This window comes from Candidozyma haemuli, assembly GCF_002926055.2.
Source record: "Candidozyma haemuli strain B11899 chromosome Unknown I_2014730914, whole genome shotgun sequence".
NCBI classification, from domain to species: Eukaryota; Fungi; Ascomycota; class Pichiomycetes; order Serinales; family Metschnikowiaceae; genus Candidozyma; species Candidozyma haemuli.
In genome coordinates, this window is record NW_020289909.1 from 422,650 (window position 1) to 440,727 (window position 18,078).

Below are 18,078 nucleotides of genomic sequence, written 5' to 3' on the forward strand. Positions count from 1 at the left end.
AGCACGAAAAGTCCACGTCCTTTTTAGACCAATCAATTCACTTGGTTCTTGGGAACCACTGTACCACCCAATGCCCAGTCACCTCTACTGAATAATGGCTGCGAAAGAGCCAGTAGGAGTCAAACAACCACCATCAAAATCCCCAAAAAACGACAATTTTTCTTTATTGAAAATGTCAATCACTAAGTGATTCCCAAAATGTTTCAACTCCCCCTTCAAAAACCTAAAAATCCCAAACGTAGCCTCAACCCACCACGTCCTTAAGTATGGGAATTTTCCAGATCTACAGTACTAACTGAAAAATCTACACCACCAGTAATTCCACGCTCCTTCATCAAAACACACCCCAACTTTAAGTCATCTCCTTCTAAGGCCCCTCAAAACTCAGCCACCACCAGACAAAACCGAAAATTCCAAAAAAATACACTAAACCAAATAAGCAGCCCAGCGGTGGTTGGTTCTTGGTAGAGGGGCCCTGTCTGCAGTCCACCAAGTCCACTTTCGCTAAGAAAAAAAAAAAAGACCCCAGAGTGCGGGACAAATACAGAAAAAAAGCTGTAATCTAAAAAGGACAAATCGGCCTTATATCGGAATCCACAAGTCACCAGTACCAAACGCTGGAAAGTTGGAAATACATAAGCTGAAATAGCGGAAAAAACGGGAAACCCGATTGAGTGAACCGAATTTTTCAGATTCTCATATAACAGGGCTTTTTCTAAGTGATCTGTTTAGACTGAAGTTTGGGTCTTGAAACTGCTTAAAATGAGTGAAAGTGAACAACCGAAGGTGCTGGACGAGACGTCCAGGGCTGACGTGGAGAAGGTGGATCAGGAGAACCAGACTGCTGTTGAGGGTGAAGTTTCGCCTAAATCTGATCCAATTGAGGACAATACTACTAAAGAGGACGCTGTTGAGGAGCCCAAGGAGACGGAGCCTGAAGTTGCCGAAGAAGCTGCTGATCAGGCCGCTGAAGAGACTTCTGGTGAAGCCAAAGAAGAAGAGGCTGAAGCTGAGCCTGCTGACTCGAACCCTGCCGAGGACGTTGCCCAGGAAGGTGAATCCTCAGATCAACCCCAGGAACCTGAAAAAGTGGAGGAGGGTACCTCTGCTGAGGGCCAGGAAGAAGACAATGCTGAAGGTGATGCAGAGACTTCTCAGGAGAACGGCTTTGCTCACGATAAGCCATTGCCTGAGATTAATATCGCTGGCAGCTCTACCGATAACGCTGCTGAAACAGACGCTCCAAAGGAGGCCGAACTACCCGCCAAAAAGTACTTTAACGCCACCGTTGACAATATTCACATCTTCAACAAGACCTTTGAGCAGATTCTAGGCAGCAAAGAAGCCAAGAAGAACGACCAGTTGAAAAATGCTACCCAAAAGGCCATCGATTCATTGAACAACCTGTCCTCCAGAGACCCTCACGTTATGTACGAAGCTTTAAAGATGGCCTGTGAATTGGGTAGCCATGATTTGAAGAGAAACGCCGTGGACTTGTTTGCTAAGTTGTTCGACTACGCCCTGTTTGAAGATGAAAGCGATAGAGTGAAGCTCACGGATGACTCTGTTGATGTCATTTCTGCATGTTTCGAAGGTGAGGGCACCGACCCTGAAGTCGAATTGCAAGTCGTCAGAGCATTGATGCACAGTATCCTACTAATGCCTACCCACGGCGCGTCTCTCTTGAAGGCGGTTAGACAGATCTACAATGTCTTTATCTTTTCGCTTACTCCTAGAAACCAGGCTGTTGCCCAGGGTATTTTGACTCAAGTTATCGGCGCCATTTTCCAAAGAGTTCAAGAATCTTTGGCTAATAAGTCTAGGATGTCTAAGTCCAGCAGTAATTTCAACCTCAAGCTGGATGACAGCCAGCAGGAAGAATCTGAACCTAAAGAGAAGCTCACTTTGGCTGCTTTGGAAAACAACTCCAGCTTGGACCTGGAGCGTGTGAACGAAGCTAACTTGGCTTCTGAGAACGACGAGGACTTGGCCGTCAAGGACGCTTTCTTGATCTTCAGAGCCATGTGCAAGCTCTCTATCAAAGACCTTGATACCGATAATGTGGATATGAAGTCTCATTCTGTCCGTTCAAAGCTTCTTTCTTTGCACATTATCCATACCATCTTGAAGGAGAACATTGACATTTTCTTGAGCAAGGATGTGGTCATTCTTTCATCCAACTCCGATGACAGGACTCGCTTAATTGATGCGGTGCGTTCGTACTTGTGCCAGGCCTTAATTAAGAATGCTGCTTCGCCACTTGCTCCAATCTTCGAGTTGTCTCTCGAGATTTACTGGCTCTTGATCTCTAACTTGAGATCTGACTTCAAGATGGAGATTCCTGTTTTCTGGGAGCAAATTTACATGCCTGTTGCCGAAATGAAGACATCGACGCCTCATCAAAAGCGTTACTTGTTGTCAATTATCGAACGTCTATGCAGCGATTCTCGTTGTCTCATAGAATTCTACCTCAATTACGACTGTGACAGTGAGCAGCCTAATATTTGTGAGAAGATCGTTGACTTGTTGACTAAGTTATCCTTATCTCGTGTTGAAGTTACCTCAACTCAAAAAGCTGCTTACCGTGAGAATGGCCGCAGGGGAATTTCCTTGTACGATATTAGCAAGATTGCTAACTTGACCAGCTCGACTATTTCATCCAAGCCTCCTGAGCCAGATATCTACAACAGCTTCCCGCTTGAGTATGCTATGAAGATGTCTTCCATCAACTGCACCGTTGCATTTTTGAGATCTCTTTATTCTTGGGCCCAAAAGAGTATCAGCTCAACCTCCAAGCTTAATGGCTTTGGTTCCAGAACGAGTCTCAACGCAGGCAGGTCCTCCAACGGTGAGTCGCCCAACTCAAGTCAAATTACTTCAAGAAATGCTTCTTTTGTTGCGCCTACGAGTGGATCTGAACCACCTGAAGGTTCCGACGATCCGGAGCAGTTCCAGAATCTGAAGCAGAGAAAGAAAGCTTTCTTGGAGGGGATCAAACAATTCAACCAGAGACCTAAGAAGGGTGTCAAGGCATTGATTGAAAATGGCTTTATCAAGTCCGATGACCCAGAAGATATTGCTGTGTTCTTGCTTAGTACGGAGAACTTGAACAAGGCTGCCATTGGTGAATTCCTTGGTGAAGGTGATGAAAAGAATGTTGCTATCATGCATGCCTTCGTGGATCAAATGAACTTCAATAACACTGGTTTCGTTGATGCTATGCGTACCTTCTTGCAGGCCTTCAGATTGCCTGGCGAAGCTCAAAAGATTGATAGATTCATGTTGAAGTTCGCCGAACGTTACGTTCTCGGCAACCCAGGTATCTTTAGTAACGCCGACACCGCTTATGTTCTTGCTTACTCCGTTGTTATGTTGAACACGGATCAGCATTCTCCTCAGATCAAGAATAGAATGACTGTCGATGGTTTCGTTACCAACAATAGTGGTATTGATGACGGTAAGGACTTGCCAAGGGAACTTCTTGAAAAGATTTACTACGAGATTCAACTGAACGAGATCAAGTTGCAGTCGGAGCAGCATGCTGCTCTTCTTGCTGGTGATGCTTCAGTCACCCCGGCTGCATCTGTTGGATTCTTTGGAGGTAGAGATCTTACTAGGGAAGCCTACTTGCATGCATCCAAGGAAATGTCGACGAAGACAGAGAAGCTCGTCAAGAGCTTGGGTAAGAAGATGAAGTCTGACGATGCCCTGGGATCCGTGTTCCACGCTGCTTCCCACGTTATTCATGTTAGAACCATTTTTGAGACGTTGTGGATGTCCATCTTAGCCGGTTTGACTCCTCCATTCAAGGAGTACGACGAAGAGGATGTTACTAATGTTTGTCTTGAAGGTATCAAGCTCTCTATCAAGATTGCATGCATGTTCGATATCCCTTACGCAAAGAAGTCTTACATCAGCGCCTTGGTTCAGTTCCAGAGTTTGACTAATATGGAAAACATCAAGCCTAAGAATATTGCTGCAGTTCACATCATGTTGGATATTGCAATCAGCGAGGGAGACCATTTAAAGTCTGCATGGATTCAAGTGCTTACCTCCATTTCTCAGCTCGAACGTTTGCAATTGATCGCGCAGGGTGTTGATCAGGACTCCATTCCTGACGTCTCGGCTGCCAAGATGGTCAACAGAAATTCTATTGATAGCACTGCTTCTTCAGGATTCTTCAGTCTGTTCACTCCGTCTCAGTCTGCGTCTATGAAGTTCCATAACCAACATTTGTCCCCTCAGGCTGCTCAACTTTTGTCAAGAACTCAATTAAGTGTTGCTATGGACAAGGTGTTCACTAACAGTGCTGAGTTGTCAGGTGAAGGTATCAAGGACTTCATCGAAGCATTGAGTAAGGTCGTCTCCGAGGAGATTGAGTCTTCTGGACTGTCCACTAACCCTAGAATGTTCTCACTCCAGAAGGTTGTGGATATCTGTTACTACAATATGAGCAGAATCCGTTTGGAATGGTCTCAATTGTGGGCTATAATGGGAGAAGTTTTCAATGTCGTTGGTTGCAATGCCAACATTAATGTTTCGTTCTTTGCATTGGACTCCCTCAGACAGTTGTCATCCAGATTTATGAACATTGAGGAATTGGCTCAGTTTAAGTTCCAGAAGGAGTTCTTGAAACCTTTTGAGCATATCATCGTCCACAACCCATCCTACGATGTGAAAGATATGGTTGTCGAGTGTATGAACAATTTGATCTTGGCAAATGCTCCTCAAATCAGATCTGGTTGGAAGACCATCTTCAAGGTTCTCACCGCTGCTGCTCGTGAGAAGAAGGATGGCTTGGTAACCAAGGCATACAAGCTTGCGTTCACTATCAACAAGGAGCACAGCGAGGAGGTTCGTCGTCAAGATTCATTCCCAGACAAGGTCGAATGTTTCACCCAGTTTGCTAAGAATGAGAAATTCCAAAAGGTTGGTCTCCTTTCCCTTGAGGTGTTGCTGAAGATGATTGTGAAGGTGGCTAATCTTACTGCCGAACAAGAAAAGAACGGCAAGGTCGTTATTGGTGGCTCCGAGAATGCTGATACCTTGCGTAAACTCTGGTTCCCTGTCTTGTTTGGTTTCTTTGACATTATCATGACAGGTGAAGAGCTCGAAGTTCGTTCGAGAGCATTGACTCATTTCTTCGACGTTCTTCTGAAGTATGGTGCAAACTTTAAGGAGGACTTCTGGAACGACATTTGCCACAAGCTCTTGTTCCCTATCTTTGGTGTGTTGGCCAACCCTTGGAAGTTGAATTACCAGGAAGACGGAAGCTTGTCTGAGAGGGATAGAATCTCATTCTGGGTCTCTACAACTTTGATTCAAGCCCTCAACAGCATGGTGTCGCTTTTCACTCAGTACTTTGACGATCTTACTCCAATGTTGAAGGATTTCTTGGATCTCCTCATCAATTGTATCTGTCAAGAGAACGACACCATTGCAAGAACTGGTAAATCATGCTTGCAAGACTTTTTGATTAAGAATGCGGGTAGACTTAGTGAACAGCAATGGGATTTGATCGCTGATGCTTTCGAGTCTTTGTTCGACCTCACTACTGCTAACGAGTTATTCACCTTGGATCCAGCCAAGAAGCAAGGTGCAGAGGATGATGGTATTGATGTCCCTCTTGATCTCAATGATTCTTCCAGACAATCCCATGAAGTCGCTTCCCCTGTCAAGGATGAGGCCGAAGAAAGGTTGCAAAGATCCAAGGATAAGTCCTCTATTGTCATCAAGTGTGTCCTTCAGTTGTTGATGATCGAGACCTTGCTGGAGCTCTCTGTTGAAGAAGCTTTCTACGATAGTATTTCCCACCACCACTTGATGAAGCTCGCTCACTTGTTAGAATCAAGTTACAACTTTGCAAGAACTTTCAATGACGATTACGACTTGAGACTCAGATTGTGGAATGCCGGTGTGATCGAAAGACTTCCAAACTTGCTCAAACAGGAGAGCATGTCATCTGCTGTTTTCTTGAACATCATGTTCAGACTCTACTGTGACAACAACAAGGTTAGTGGAGAGGTCAAGGAAACAATCCTCAAGTCTGTTGTACCTCTTTCCAACGACATTGTGGACAGATTTGGCCAGCTCGACGAGTCTAACCAGCAAAAGAGTATTTCTACGTGGAAGCCTGTTGCCATAGAGATCCTTAGAGGATATGTCGAACTTGATGACGCAGACTTCTCTAAGCATTCTCCTTCCATGTACAAGTTGTTGTTGAAGTTGTTCGATAGAGGCATGTCGCAAGAGTTGAGAAAGGCCATTCAAATGTTCTTTTCCAGAGTGGGTGATACATTCCTCACAAATGAAGAGGCCTAATGTGGTATGGTTGCAAAAAAAAAGAGAGACTAGACATGGTTCCTGCTGCATGCAAGAATGGGGCCTCATATGTCGGTCACGCGTCACGTGAGCGAATCTCAAATTGTTGGTGTGGTTTGCGTTAAGGTGGTGAGACTGGGGAAATTTCGCAGCAATTTGTTTCAAGTCAAACGGGTCCACAATGAGAGAAAGGCCAAGCATGACGTCGCAGGGACATAGTGGCGGAAAAAAAAAACAAAATTTAGAGGAGTTTAAAAAAAAATGAATAACTCGTGACTTTAGAGCTAATCCCGATCGGCTAATTTGTACTTTTATAACAGGATTCATCTGAGTAGAATGGTCTGCTTTGGTGGCTGACAGTGTGTGGATGTACGGGTGTTTTTGTTGGAAGTTCGCTCTGACGGTTTTTTTCTTCTATGAAAAATTTTCTTTGGGACTTCCTACTCCTTGCTCCAACTCCGAACGCTGTCGAATTACGACAACTATGTCTTTTGAAAACAAGGTATGTTTGAACAAACCATAGATTTCCGCCCATAGCACCAACCTGGTACCCTCAATTCGTCGGAAGACACATTCCCACATTGGGCAGTCGAAAGCAAAGTTGGCCGAAAGGCACCACCAACGTCAACACAGAAAGCTCAATTTCTCATTGTCAATTATCCACAGATTGTCCACCCAGTACAATTGAAAAGATTTCAGTTTCCCCAGCTTGTCGTTGCTGTTTAGGCCAACTTGCGATACCCCAGAAAAGTCCGTGTCAGGCCATAATCCAATGCAGATCACAACCCCAGCAAGTACTAACCGACCAGAACTTGTACGCTTTATTGGGTAACGATGTGGAGGATGAGCTGGCGCTCCCACCACAGGCCCCAAGAGAGATTGTGAAGAACACCACTTCTTCTAAGAAGAGTGACGTTCCTCCACCAAAGGCCGACCCTACCAGAGCCAAGAAGAACAAGAAGGGCCCAACTGGTAACGAGGCTGCTCTCAAAAACAAGACCAACAACAAGGACGTTGCTCCTCCATCCAACACTGCTTCCTCCAAGGAGAAGAAGCCATTTGACCGTCACTCCAGAACCGGCAAGACCGACTCTAAGAAGAAGTTCAAGCAGGGCTGGGGTTCTAACGACAAGAGAGAGTTGGACGACGAGACCAACGCTACCGGTGATGCTTTGGCTGACTTGGAGCAGGAGGGCGCCGAGAAGGGCGAGCCAGCTCCACCAGCTGCCAAGTCTTTGCAGGACTACTTGAACGAGTTGCAGCTCGCTGAGAACAACTTGGACGGTAAGAGAACCGTCAGATCCGCTAACCAGGGTGCCGAGGCTAAGTGGGCCGAAGGTGAGGCTGTTGAGAAGCACACTGAGGACTACTTCAAGGCCACTGCTGCTAGAAAGCAGAAGCAGAAGGCTACCAAGGAGAAGAAGTTCTTGGACTTCAACGCTGTCTTCGCTGACGAGGCTCCAAGACCTCAGAACGACTCTTCCAGAGGCGGCTTCAAGGGCTCCAGAGGCCCAAAGCCAGCCAGAGGTGGTAAGGGCGGTAACAACGCCAACACCAACAACAAGAAGGCCCAGCCACCTGCTGTGAACGACAAGAACTTCCCATCTTTGAAGTAAGCGTTGTTCACGAGTTCTTGATTTCAAGCGGACCCCGTTACGCCAGTATGAGCAATACACGAACCATCAGCATACTAATTGTAGAGGCCTCTTCAAATCTCTAAATTTCCATATCTACAGTGCACATCTGACCCCCTTATCCGGATCCGGATAAGAGAGGTGTCTACTTCCAGTTATGTCTCCCACTCGGTCACACCGTGGGGCCTGGTGGTCTGTCATTCACTGGTTCTTTTGGAAAAAAGCCCGTGCTTGTATGCAGTACCAGATTATTCCTCGAGGCAAGTGACTCAGGAGCGATTGCAAAATCGCAAAACAGGGTACCTCTCAGGGTCCATGAAAGTGTGGACTTCCCAGGAAAGACCAAATAAAGAGAGTAGAGAGATACTTATTGGTTATTTATGTCACGTGTTGTTTTAAATCGCCCAATCACATCCTTCCTCTTCTTATCCTCTCTTCGTCCAAAGCTTTCCGTGGCGGGGCACCACATTTCCTCACCAGTAACCAAAGCCAAAAACAAAAAAAACACAACAATTTTCCTGTCACGGTGCGAAAAAAAAGAATGCGACCCGCCTTTTTCGGGTGCGCTCCCTCCCCCCATATAAATATAATGTGTATTATCGAGCATAAAAAAAGAGAGTGTCTCACGAAAAATTACATATGGGATTTTTCAGTTGCTTAAATACCATTTCCTTTCCCGTGCCACAATTTTATTGAACTGCAAGAAATTGAATTAAAACATAGAAAAACCCAACGAACGAAAGGCTATTTGCTTTGTTTTGCCCGTGAAATTTTCCACTCTTTTACCGTTTGAACTGTCACCTTTTTCCCCCTCCCCCACACGCTTATCATGAACACGGAATCTGGGGTCCAGGAGACGTCCACCCACGAACAAACACAGAAACAGCAGGTGATGCTGCTGCCTCCACAAGGCAAACAGAATGGCAGTGCCGCTGCTGCTTCTGCTGCTGCCGCCGTGAAACACGTTACTAAGCTCTCCACGTCCTCGCCCGAGGCTATCAAGGTGGCCTCGGAAATCACTCCTACTCGGCTTGCCAATCTTTTGATCAAGAAGGGACCGTTGCCAATCAGGCTTATCACGTCCCAGTTGGCTGTGGAAGTGCCAGGGTTTGACCTCTTGTCGCTTTCCAAGCAGCGTCGTCTTATCATGGCTGCTATGGAGGCAGGTGACTCAGAAAACAATGTTGTATTTGAGAAAATCGGCTGGGGCCAGTGGGCTGTTAGAAGAAAAGACTCCGATTACATTGTCACTGAAGGGAGTAACACCGATGATAAAGCACGTATCAGTGTTCACGAGCTTAAAGAGAAGGCCAAGCTTGGCTGGTCTAAGAAAGAGCCCAAGAAAGAGCTGGCACTCAGTTCTCGTCGTGACTCCATCTCCAACGGCAAGCATAACCTCCACAACGTTAGTGTTCCTGGCGAAGCGCTAGACGGCGGTTCTGGCGAACCGGTGGATTCCGAATCGGACGACGAGGACGAGGCAACGCCTTTTTCGGATGAAGAAGAACTCAATAAGCTCAGAATGGCTCGTTTCGGAACCGCCGAGGTCGATGACAATGCTATCGCCGAGGATTCAGATGAAGACGATATGGATACCGCTGAAGATGGTCTTTTCCAGTTTGACCATGACGATAGCAGAAACGAACGCAGGTGGAAGAAACTGCCTCCTGTTCTGTTTGCCAACCGCGTCCCTTTGAAGGTGCTGCCACCTCCACATCTTCTGGGCTCTCGCCGGAAGCTGTCGCTGTCGGCTGGCGCCAACTCGGTTACGAAAAGTGCCCACATGGGTTACTCGAACCGTCATCAATTGTTCAGCAGACTGAGACTCAACTCGATCGAAAACTTAGACAACTACATCGTATCTTCGGGTCGTGGGCTGCTGATTTCTGTATCATCACCCCCTCCTCCTTCAGGTTCCGTCCTTTCGGTGTCTCCAATTGGCTCCTGGTCGGCCTCTACGAATCATTTACACCCAGGCACGTTTAACGTGTCTGCAGAAAATTTCGGCAACACTATTGGTGGTAGAAGAAAGTCAAGTTTCAACGAGTCTAGCATCCGTTCTACGTTGCTGTCGTCACTCCCTAAAAATACAGCTAATGGTGCTAACGGCACGAAAACTACGAAGCAAGAAGCTTCAGATACCGACGAAGAAGACTGGGCCACCATTGGTGCTGAGTCTTTGCGGAAACACAGTGCTGGTTCGCTGACGACGCCGGGCAAAGAAGACAGCTTGAGAAGCGAGGAAAAGCGGGCTGCTCGTGCTTTGGTCGACTTGATGTCGATATAGTGTCTGGCCTTTGGCTGATGCTTATTTTTATTTTCAGATGGCTAACTAGTTAATCTGTTGCAAAATGGTAACTTAATTCTCTTCTCCATTACCTGGCTCTCTTTGGTCCAAAAGATTGTCTCAGCTCGTCGCCGTTACTCAAGGGCAGGTCTCTTGCGGTGGCACCGATAGTATAGAAATACATAAACCTCAAAGGTATAATTGTTTGTTCTGTAACTACGAAGCCAAAGAATACTACGATGCTACACTATGGCTGGGATCTAGGGAACTACCCCATCCACCAACTATTCAATAACAGCGTTGCCTCCGCATAAAAAAAACCAAAATGACCGAATTGCGCTTTACCAATTCGAACAGTACATGTCATTTGGCGTTTGGAATGTTCCAAACAGGCCCCGCCTGGTCATGGTATGTTTAAGTGGAGGAGCAACTGAGGGATGATCCCTGGCGATTCTTTGCAACCGTTGAGACTGATCTGATTGTATGGTTCCAGAAAAGTACAGAAAATACCGTGTTTCGTGGAATCGCCAGAAGAATGTTCTTTCATTGTTTTGGGGCCTACCAGCTAACAATACCAACCACCAACACAACACTTACCCTAAACAAATCCACTCAAGTCAGTTAAGCACCTCTTCCTAAGTAGAACGAAGTCAAAGTTTAATCATAGAAATAGAACATAAGACAAGAAAGCTTATTCTACAGATTCCAATGCTCCAGAAGAGCGTCACCACTGGAACCACTAGTCCCCACACCAACTCTCCCTAAACACGTCAAGCAAAGCAGAGTTTCTCCAAAAGCCTTCTCCGCCCTTTGAAACGTCACATTTCACTTACTTTGTCAAATTCTCCTCGTTCTATCTTATCATCCTTTTTGTGTTTCGAGCGACTCCTTCCAGGCCAACCGTGCTTTTCGCAGCCATCCCTTGCATTTGGCAGCGAGCGATTTGCAATACTTCCCAGCCCCAGCAAATTCGTGAAAAAAATGTGAATTTTTGGAATTCAGAAAAACAACATACTCAGAGACGTCCCGCTTCCAAAAATTTCCAGAAACCCATCATTTTCCCAATTTATCTCCCTCTTGGTTGTCCCCTTTTCGGCTCGACCGTTGGCGACGCGTGTATTTCACCCAATTAGGAATACTTATGGCGCGGCACCGAAAAAAAAGCCATACCCATCTAACCAGCCCTGAACTTCCATCACCACGTTCTTTACCTAAAAACCCCTAAAACTCCCCCAAAAAACAATTCCCAATTGATAGTTATATTTCGCCATGTCTGCGACCACGGTTCTTCCCACCGTGCAAATAAACGTCAACTATACTGAGCTCAAGCAGCTGATTCGTGACTTTTTCACTCACTTCAAGTCTTCTTCAGATGTCGATCTCGACGTGGAGCCTGAATTGCAAGAGCTGGGTATCAAATACTTGGACTTGTTGCAGAAAGTCGCCAACAGAGACATCTCAACCATCAGTATCGACTTGGACGACATCAAGCTGTACCAGGAAGTGCTGTTCTTCTCGTCCCAGTCTCAGGCTGGCCAGATGAACTTGGTCAACCAGATCCAAAAGAACACCTACCACTTTGTCGAGCTTTTCTCCCAGGTCATCGACTCGTTGATGCCAGAGCCAACCAAGGATATTTCCTACAAGGATGACGTGTTGGATGTGATTTTGCACCAGCGTAAGTTGAGAAACTTGAGGGTGGCCCAGGAAAACACCGACGAGCTCAATTCCTTGAACGCTGGCCTTTCCCAGCAATCCAACACAGACTGGCAGAGTTCTGATGACCGTGACAATAATTTGTTGCTGCAAAACATGTTCCCTGCCAAGTTAACCAGAAGATACCACTTGTACTTCAAGCCCTTGACTGGAAGAACAAAGGCTTTGGCTGTCAGAGACGTCAAAGGTAGCCATGTTGGTAAGATGATCACTGTCAGAGGCATTGTCACCAGAGTCTCCGATGTTAAGCCATCGGTTCTCGTGAACGCCTACACTTGTGACAAGTGTGGTTATGAAATCTTTCAAGAAGTCAACTCGAAGGTTTTCCAGCCCTTGAGAGATTGCACTTCGGATGTGTGTAAGGGTGACAACCAGAAGGGCCAGTTATTTATGCTGACGCGGGCGTCCAAGTTCCTGTCTTTCCAGGAGGTCAAGGTCCAGGAGATGGCTTCCCAGGTGCCTGTCGGTCACATTCCAAGAACTCTTACCATTCATGTCAATGGTGACTTGGTCAGACTGATGAATCCTGGTGACATTGTCGACGTTGCTGGTATCTTCATGCCTTCGCCATATACTGGTTTCCGTGCTCTCAAGGCTGGTCTCTTGACTGAGACGTACTTGGAAGCCCAGTTCGTCCAGCAGCACAAGAAGCAATACGAATCGCTTGACATAACTCCCGAAATCAGAGAAGAAATGATGGCTTTGAACCGTGAGGGTAACGGTACGATTTACAGACGTTTGGCCCAGTCCATCGCTCCTGAGATCTATGGTCACTTGGATGTGAAGAAGATTCTTCTTTTACTTCTCTGTGGTGGTGTTACCAAAGAAATTGGCGATGGTATGAGAATCCGTGGTGACATTAACGTCTGTCTTATGGGTGATCCCGGTGTGGCCAAGTCTCAATTGCTTAAGGCAATCAATAAGATCGCCCCAAGATCCGTCTACACTACTGGTCGTGGTTCTTCTGGTGTTGGTTTGACCGCTGCAGTCATGAGAGACCCTGTCACTGACGAAATGGTCCTTGAAGGCGGTGCCTTGGTTCTTGCAGACAACGGTATCTGTTGTATTGATGAGTTCGATAAAATGGAAGAGGGTGACAGAACAGCAATTCACGAAGTCATGGAACAGCAGACCATCTCCATTTCCAAGGCTGGTATCAACACCACCTTGAACGCCCGTACATCCATTTTGGCTGCTGCTAACCCCTTGTATGGTCGTTACAACCCTCGTTTGTCCCCACACGAAAATATCAACTTGCCAGCTGCTCTCTTGTCTCGTTTTGATATTATGTTCTTGATCTTGGACCAGGCGTCTGAAGACAATGACGAACAACTTGCAGAGCACGTCACATATGTCCACAGAGAGGGCAAGCAGCCTGAAATGGACTTCACGCCATTGGAGCCCAAGACCATCAGACAGTACATTTCTGTCGCCAGATCATACCGTCCTGTGGTGCCTAAGGAAGTTGGTGACCATGTTGTGCAGCTGTACATCCGCATGAGAAAAGAAGCACAGAGAAATGAAGGTTCTGTTAAGAAGTTTGCCCATATCACGCCTAGAACGTTATTGGGTATTTTGCGTATCTCCCAAGCGCTTGCAAGAATCCGTTTTGACAATGTTGTGAGACCTACAGATGTTGACGAAGCTCTCAGACTTCTACTGGTGTCGAAGTCCTCGATGGACTCAAACGACGACATTGAGAGAGACGATGTCATGACAAGAGTCAACAACAGCATTCGTAGATTCTTTGCAGAGGAAGAACAAGAAGGTAAGGCCACCGTCAACATGGCCGAGTTGTACCAGAGATTGGCTGGTATGGGATTCACACAAGAGCAGATCGACCTGTGTATCAACGAGTACGTCCACCTTAATTTGTTCCAGGTGGTCGATGACGGTGAGTCCTTGTTGATCGTTAACGATTAAGGGAAAATGGGATGCCAATGACGCGGCTGGAGCAAAATGCGCACCGTTAACAAAAGCAGATAAGGAGTAACTAACCCACACTTTTGCTTCCATATACATGTATTTTACTTTGAACTAATTGAAAATAATCAGGAATGGACCGTGTAGCTGAAGAATCGAGGAGACGTGGCGATTCTGTGCCAGAGCTGGAGAGCATCAAGACATCTAGAGATGTTCCCCAGAATGTGGATCAACATAAACTGGCAACCCACGGGGTCGAAAGAGACATCACTGATATCCCATCTCCACCAAGTCCTGTTATCACATCAGCAATATTTGAGAACAGATCCAAGAAGAGCATAACTACATCAAATCAGCATGTTTCGAGAAGAGGTTCAGCTAGAGATATTCAGCCTCCAACCAGCCGAAACCCAGGTGCAAGCAATTTAGATCAGGTAACGCCAATTCAAGAACCACCCATTCAGCCTGATAAGGAGAAATCAAAATCTACTAGTAGGCTTCGACCTTGGGTGTTGGAGAATAAAGGTTCGGTTGCGAGAGACCATATGGCCAATGAAAGGACGTTCTTGGCCTGGATACGAAGTGCATTCATGACATTAACTTTAGGAATTGCTTTTGTTCAGATGTACTCGATTTCTTCTCGAGCAACCTCTGCTCTTGTTGAAGATGCTGGCGAACAGATAAAGCGTCGTTTGAAAGATGAAAATGCTGGACTTGACGTATTGGCGAAGCCATTGTCCATCATATGTGCTATTCTTGCAGCTTTTATGGTTCTTACTGGCTATTGGCGGTACTTGAGAGTGCAACATGCATTGACAAATAACCAGTTCCCAGCTACTCGTGCATTGGCGCTCACAGCAGTGTTACTTGCCATGGTAGTCTTGGCTCTTGTCATTGGACTCATTATCAAGACAGGACCATAAAGAAGAAGTTGTGAAGTCTTTGAGACGTCTTTCACTGCCGCCTTGACAAGATATTCGTCGAAACTGGTTTGAAAAGTTGGAACTACACTCGTCTAGGGCCAGCTGGTACTGTTCCGCCCCAGGTTCATCAATTTCGCAGCCAAATGGTATCTTTCCACGCTAATCCCAGACTCGCCCAACAAAGCCCAAAGTCATTCACACCGCATTGCATGATCTTAAACTCGGGCTCTTTGCTAATTCATCTATTTATTTCACTTGCAATTTCTTTTAAACCACCCTCCTCTGACATCCTCTGGAACGTGTTCGTGAAAAGTAGAATGTATGGATGCGCGTTGACAGCGAAAAACACCAAGCAACAAAACAGCACCTAGTTACTGCCTTTGAGTGGGAAACAACCAAATAACATCAATTATGTCTGACTACGCGTCTCTTACAGTGGCTCAATTGAAGGATCAGCTTAAAGCCAAGGGTTTGGCCTTGGACGGTAAGAAGGCTGACTTGGTCCAGCGTCTTGAAGAGCTGGATTCTGGAGCAGCCCAGCCAGCCGCTCAACCTGAGGAACCAGTGGCCGAACCAGCTGCTGAAGAGCCAGCAAAGGAGGAGGTAACTGCTCCAGAAACTACCGAGCCAACTACTGGTGAAAACGGCGCTAAGCCTGAGGAGCAGGCCGAGGAAAGTAAGCCAAAGGAATTAACCCCAGAGGACAGAAAGAAGTTGGCCGTGGACCTTCTCACGAAGAAGATTCAGAGAGCCGAGAAATTCGGTGATGAACAGCTGGCACAGGCGGCCCGTAAGGACTTGGCTCGTGTGGAGAAGTTTGGTGTTGATCCAGGTACAGCATTGGCCAAAGAAATCGGATTGGTCGACAAGAAGGTGCACACCGGCTTGGGCAACTTCAAAAGAAAGGGCAATTTCAGAAGAAACAAGCACAAGGGTAAGAAGGGTAAGGTGGGTAAATAAGTGAAGAAGCTTCGGCACTTCCGACAGACCCAGCTACACCCGCCTTTCCTCATTCAACCCAGGGATTGAATTTCCGCCTTGTTCTATAGACATTGTTAAAGAAAAATGTACGAGTAATGTATCGAAGACAAGAGTCACGGGAGATGTCGGCTACAGAAGATTAACGATCGCTCTGTACGTCGTGCTTTCCAATTTGCACAAATTAGAGAATGTCACGTTAGCGGTATACCATTTTAGTACATTAATTAGGTGATAGTTCGGCGACCGAACATTTAATATCCGAGATATTAGGCCGATAGCTTACTGACCAATTCATGTTAAGCCATGATATAGATGTGGAGTTGCAAGTTTGCTCATAGAAGCAACGTATGAAATGCACTGGTGAAAGAAAACCACAATGCGGGACTGGTCATCGAATCTTATCACAATACTTGATCGTACTATATCACCGTTTCATAATTTCTTTTCGAACTTTTGTGTGATCAATCTATGGAAGAATGCACCAATACCTACTTAGGCGCCACAGTGGTTGCAAATTCGCAGCCACAACTTCACCATAATCTATTACATCTCCATATAAGAGCTTAATTTTCAGATATGGTAACGGCTTTGTAGATATCTTTAACCTCTATTACTCAACATGGCTCCAGCTTTCAAGGTTTTCTTTTCTGAGCTTGACAACGATAAGCACTACGAAGAGCTTAAGGAGAGAATCCAAGCCGGTAAGATCAGCGACTCTAAGGAAGTCGAGACTGAGCGTGATAGTCTTCTTTACCCAGAGTACTTGGTCGCTGCTTCTCCAGCTGAATCTAACAAGTACAACAACCAGAAGAACGTTGATGGAGCCAAGAACGATAAGGGCCACTTAGGTGACCCGGAGTTCAAAACCTTGTTCAACAAGCCTCACAAGAAGTTCGACTTGTCTCCTAACTTGGGAACTGAGATCGAAGGTATTCAACTCAGTGAGCTTGACGACCAGGGAAAGAACGACTTGGCTCTTTTCCTTGAAACCAGAGGTCTTGCCATCTTCAGAGACCAGGACTTCCGTGACAAGGGACCAGAGTTTGCAGTTAACTTCGGTAAGTACTTTGGTCCTTTGCACATTCACCCAGTGGCCTACTCTACTGAAAACCACCCAGAGCTTTTCGTTACTTTCCGTAAGGCTGGTGGACCTGCCAGATACGATGAGGCCTTCAAGTACACCACTGGCTCGTACGCATGGCACTCGGATGTCTCTTTCGAGGAGTACCCATCTTCCTTCTCCTTCTTTGTGGCTTTGGAAGCTCCAGAGTCTGGTGGTGACACTCTTTTCCTTGATGGAAGAGAAGCTTACAGACGTTTGTCTCCACAGATGCAGAAGTTCCTTGAAGGTCTTACTGCTATCCATTCCAACTACGGTCAGAACAGATTTGCTGCTCTTCGTGGCCAGGTTGCCAGAATTAAGGCAGACTACTTTACTGAACATCCTTTGGTGAGAACTCACCCTGTTACTGGAGAGAAGAGTTTGTTCTTCTCCAGAATCTTCATCCAGAAGATCAAGGGTTTGAAGGCTTCTGAGTCTGATGCTATTCTCAACTTCCTCGAAGACCATGTTACCAACAACCCAGAGTTCCAGGTTAGAGCTGCTCACAAGGGTACTGACTCTCGTTCTGTGATTCTTTGGGATAACAGAATTTTGATGCACTCTCACTGTAACGATTTCTTGCAGCACCACACTTCTGCCAGACATCACTTCAGAATTACATGTATTGGAGAGAAGCCATACTTGGACAATGCTGAGGAAAATGGTGAAGACGAGAGACCAAAGGCTTACTAAAGCAATAGGACATCTAACTGGCTTTAGAATGTGATAGCAATTGTGATAGGAGATAGTATAGGTAAGAAAAATTTGGTTTTATGAAAGTATGATGTAACCTGGCAGAATATGCCACAAACCACGGCTGAAAATTGGATAACGTGGAGAAATAATGCACTTACTGAAGAATATTCACGCCAATACAGCCACAGAAGTATTCCAGTCTTTCAAATTAAATCAGAGAAAAAGACTCCATCTTTTCCGATCAAAAGTGACCAAAATCACCTGAAATCGCCAGATTGTGTATAAATGGCGTACAGCTGGACCATCCATTTCTCGAGGTTTGCTCTACCGAAAGTATCACAAAACAGAACCCCATAAGGGTTCATTGAAAAAAAAATGCTATTTTCAATAAGAAAATTCCCCTAATAACTGAAGATTCCCTCGGCAAGATTAATCTTCTCCCAAAAATAAATAATTTCCACCCTTTTCTCTGCTTTCTTATGGTCTATGCCATTC

At 45.9% G+C, this 18,078-nt stretch overlaps 6 protein-coding genes across 6 annotated transcripts; all 6 read left to right on the forward strand. All coding sequences in view use genetic code 12, as the record gives it.

The window, feature by feature from the left end:
• Positions 1-762: 762 nt before the first annotated feature.
• Positions 763-7,937, forward strand: SEC7 (Arf family guanine nucleotide exchange factor; the record flags this gene model as incomplete). Its single annotated transcript, XM_025488697.1, has 2 exons — positions 763-6,289; positions 7,117-7,937. The coding sequence occupies 2 exons, from the start codon at positions 763-765 to the stop codon at positions 7,935-7,937; spliced, it is 6,348 nt and encodes a 2,115-aa protein (XP_025343464.1).
• Positions 7,938-8,784: 847 nt separating this feature from the next.
• On the forward strand, positions 8,785-10,242 carry STB3 (Stb3p; the record flags this gene model as incomplete). The annotated part of the gene is made up of 1 exon (XM_025488698.1): positions 8,785-10,242. The coding sequence occupies one exon, from the start codon at positions 8,785-8,787 to the stop codon at positions 10,240-10,242; it is 1,458 nt and encodes a 485-aa protein (XP_025343465.1).
• A 1,269-nt stretch (positions 10,243-11,511) lies between these two features.
• CDC47 (DNA replication licensing factor MCM7) lies at positions 11,512-13,881 on the forward strand (the record flags this gene model as incomplete). The annotated part of the gene is made up of 1 exon (XM_025488699.1): positions 11,512-13,881. The coding sequence occupies one exon, from the start codon at positions 11,512-11,514 to the stop codon at positions 13,879-13,881; it is 2,370 nt and encodes a 789-aa protein (XP_025343466.1).
• A 134-nt stretch (positions 13,882-14,015) lies between these two features.
• On the forward strand, positions 14,016-14,804 carry CXQ85_005098 (uncharacterized protein; the record flags this gene model as incomplete). The annotated part of the gene is made up of 1 exon (XM_025488700.1): positions 14,016-14,804. The coding sequence occupies one exon, from the start codon at positions 14,016-14,018 to the stop codon at positions 14,802-14,804; it is 789 nt and encodes a 262-aa protein (XP_025343467.1).
• A 411-nt stretch (positions 14,805-15,215) lies between these two features.
• On the forward strand, positions 15,216-15,764 carry CXQ85_005099 (uncharacterized protein; the record flags this gene model as incomplete). Its single annotated transcript, XM_025488701.1, has 1 exon — positions 15,216-15,764. The coding sequence occupies one exon, from the start codon at positions 15,216-15,218 to the stop codon at positions 15,762-15,764; it is 549 nt and encodes a 182-aa protein (XP_025343468.1).
• A 640-nt stretch (positions 15,765-16,404) lies between these two features.
• On the forward strand, positions 16,405-17,580 carry CXQ85_005100 (TauD/TfdA dioxygenase family protein; the record flags this gene model as incomplete). Its single annotated transcript, XM_025488702.1, has 1 exon — positions 16,405-17,580. One exon carries the CDS (start codon positions 16,405-16,407, stop codon positions 17,578-17,580), a length of 1,176 nt encoding a protein of 391 aa, XP_025343469.1.
• Positions 17,581-18,078: the final 498 nt, after the last annotated feature.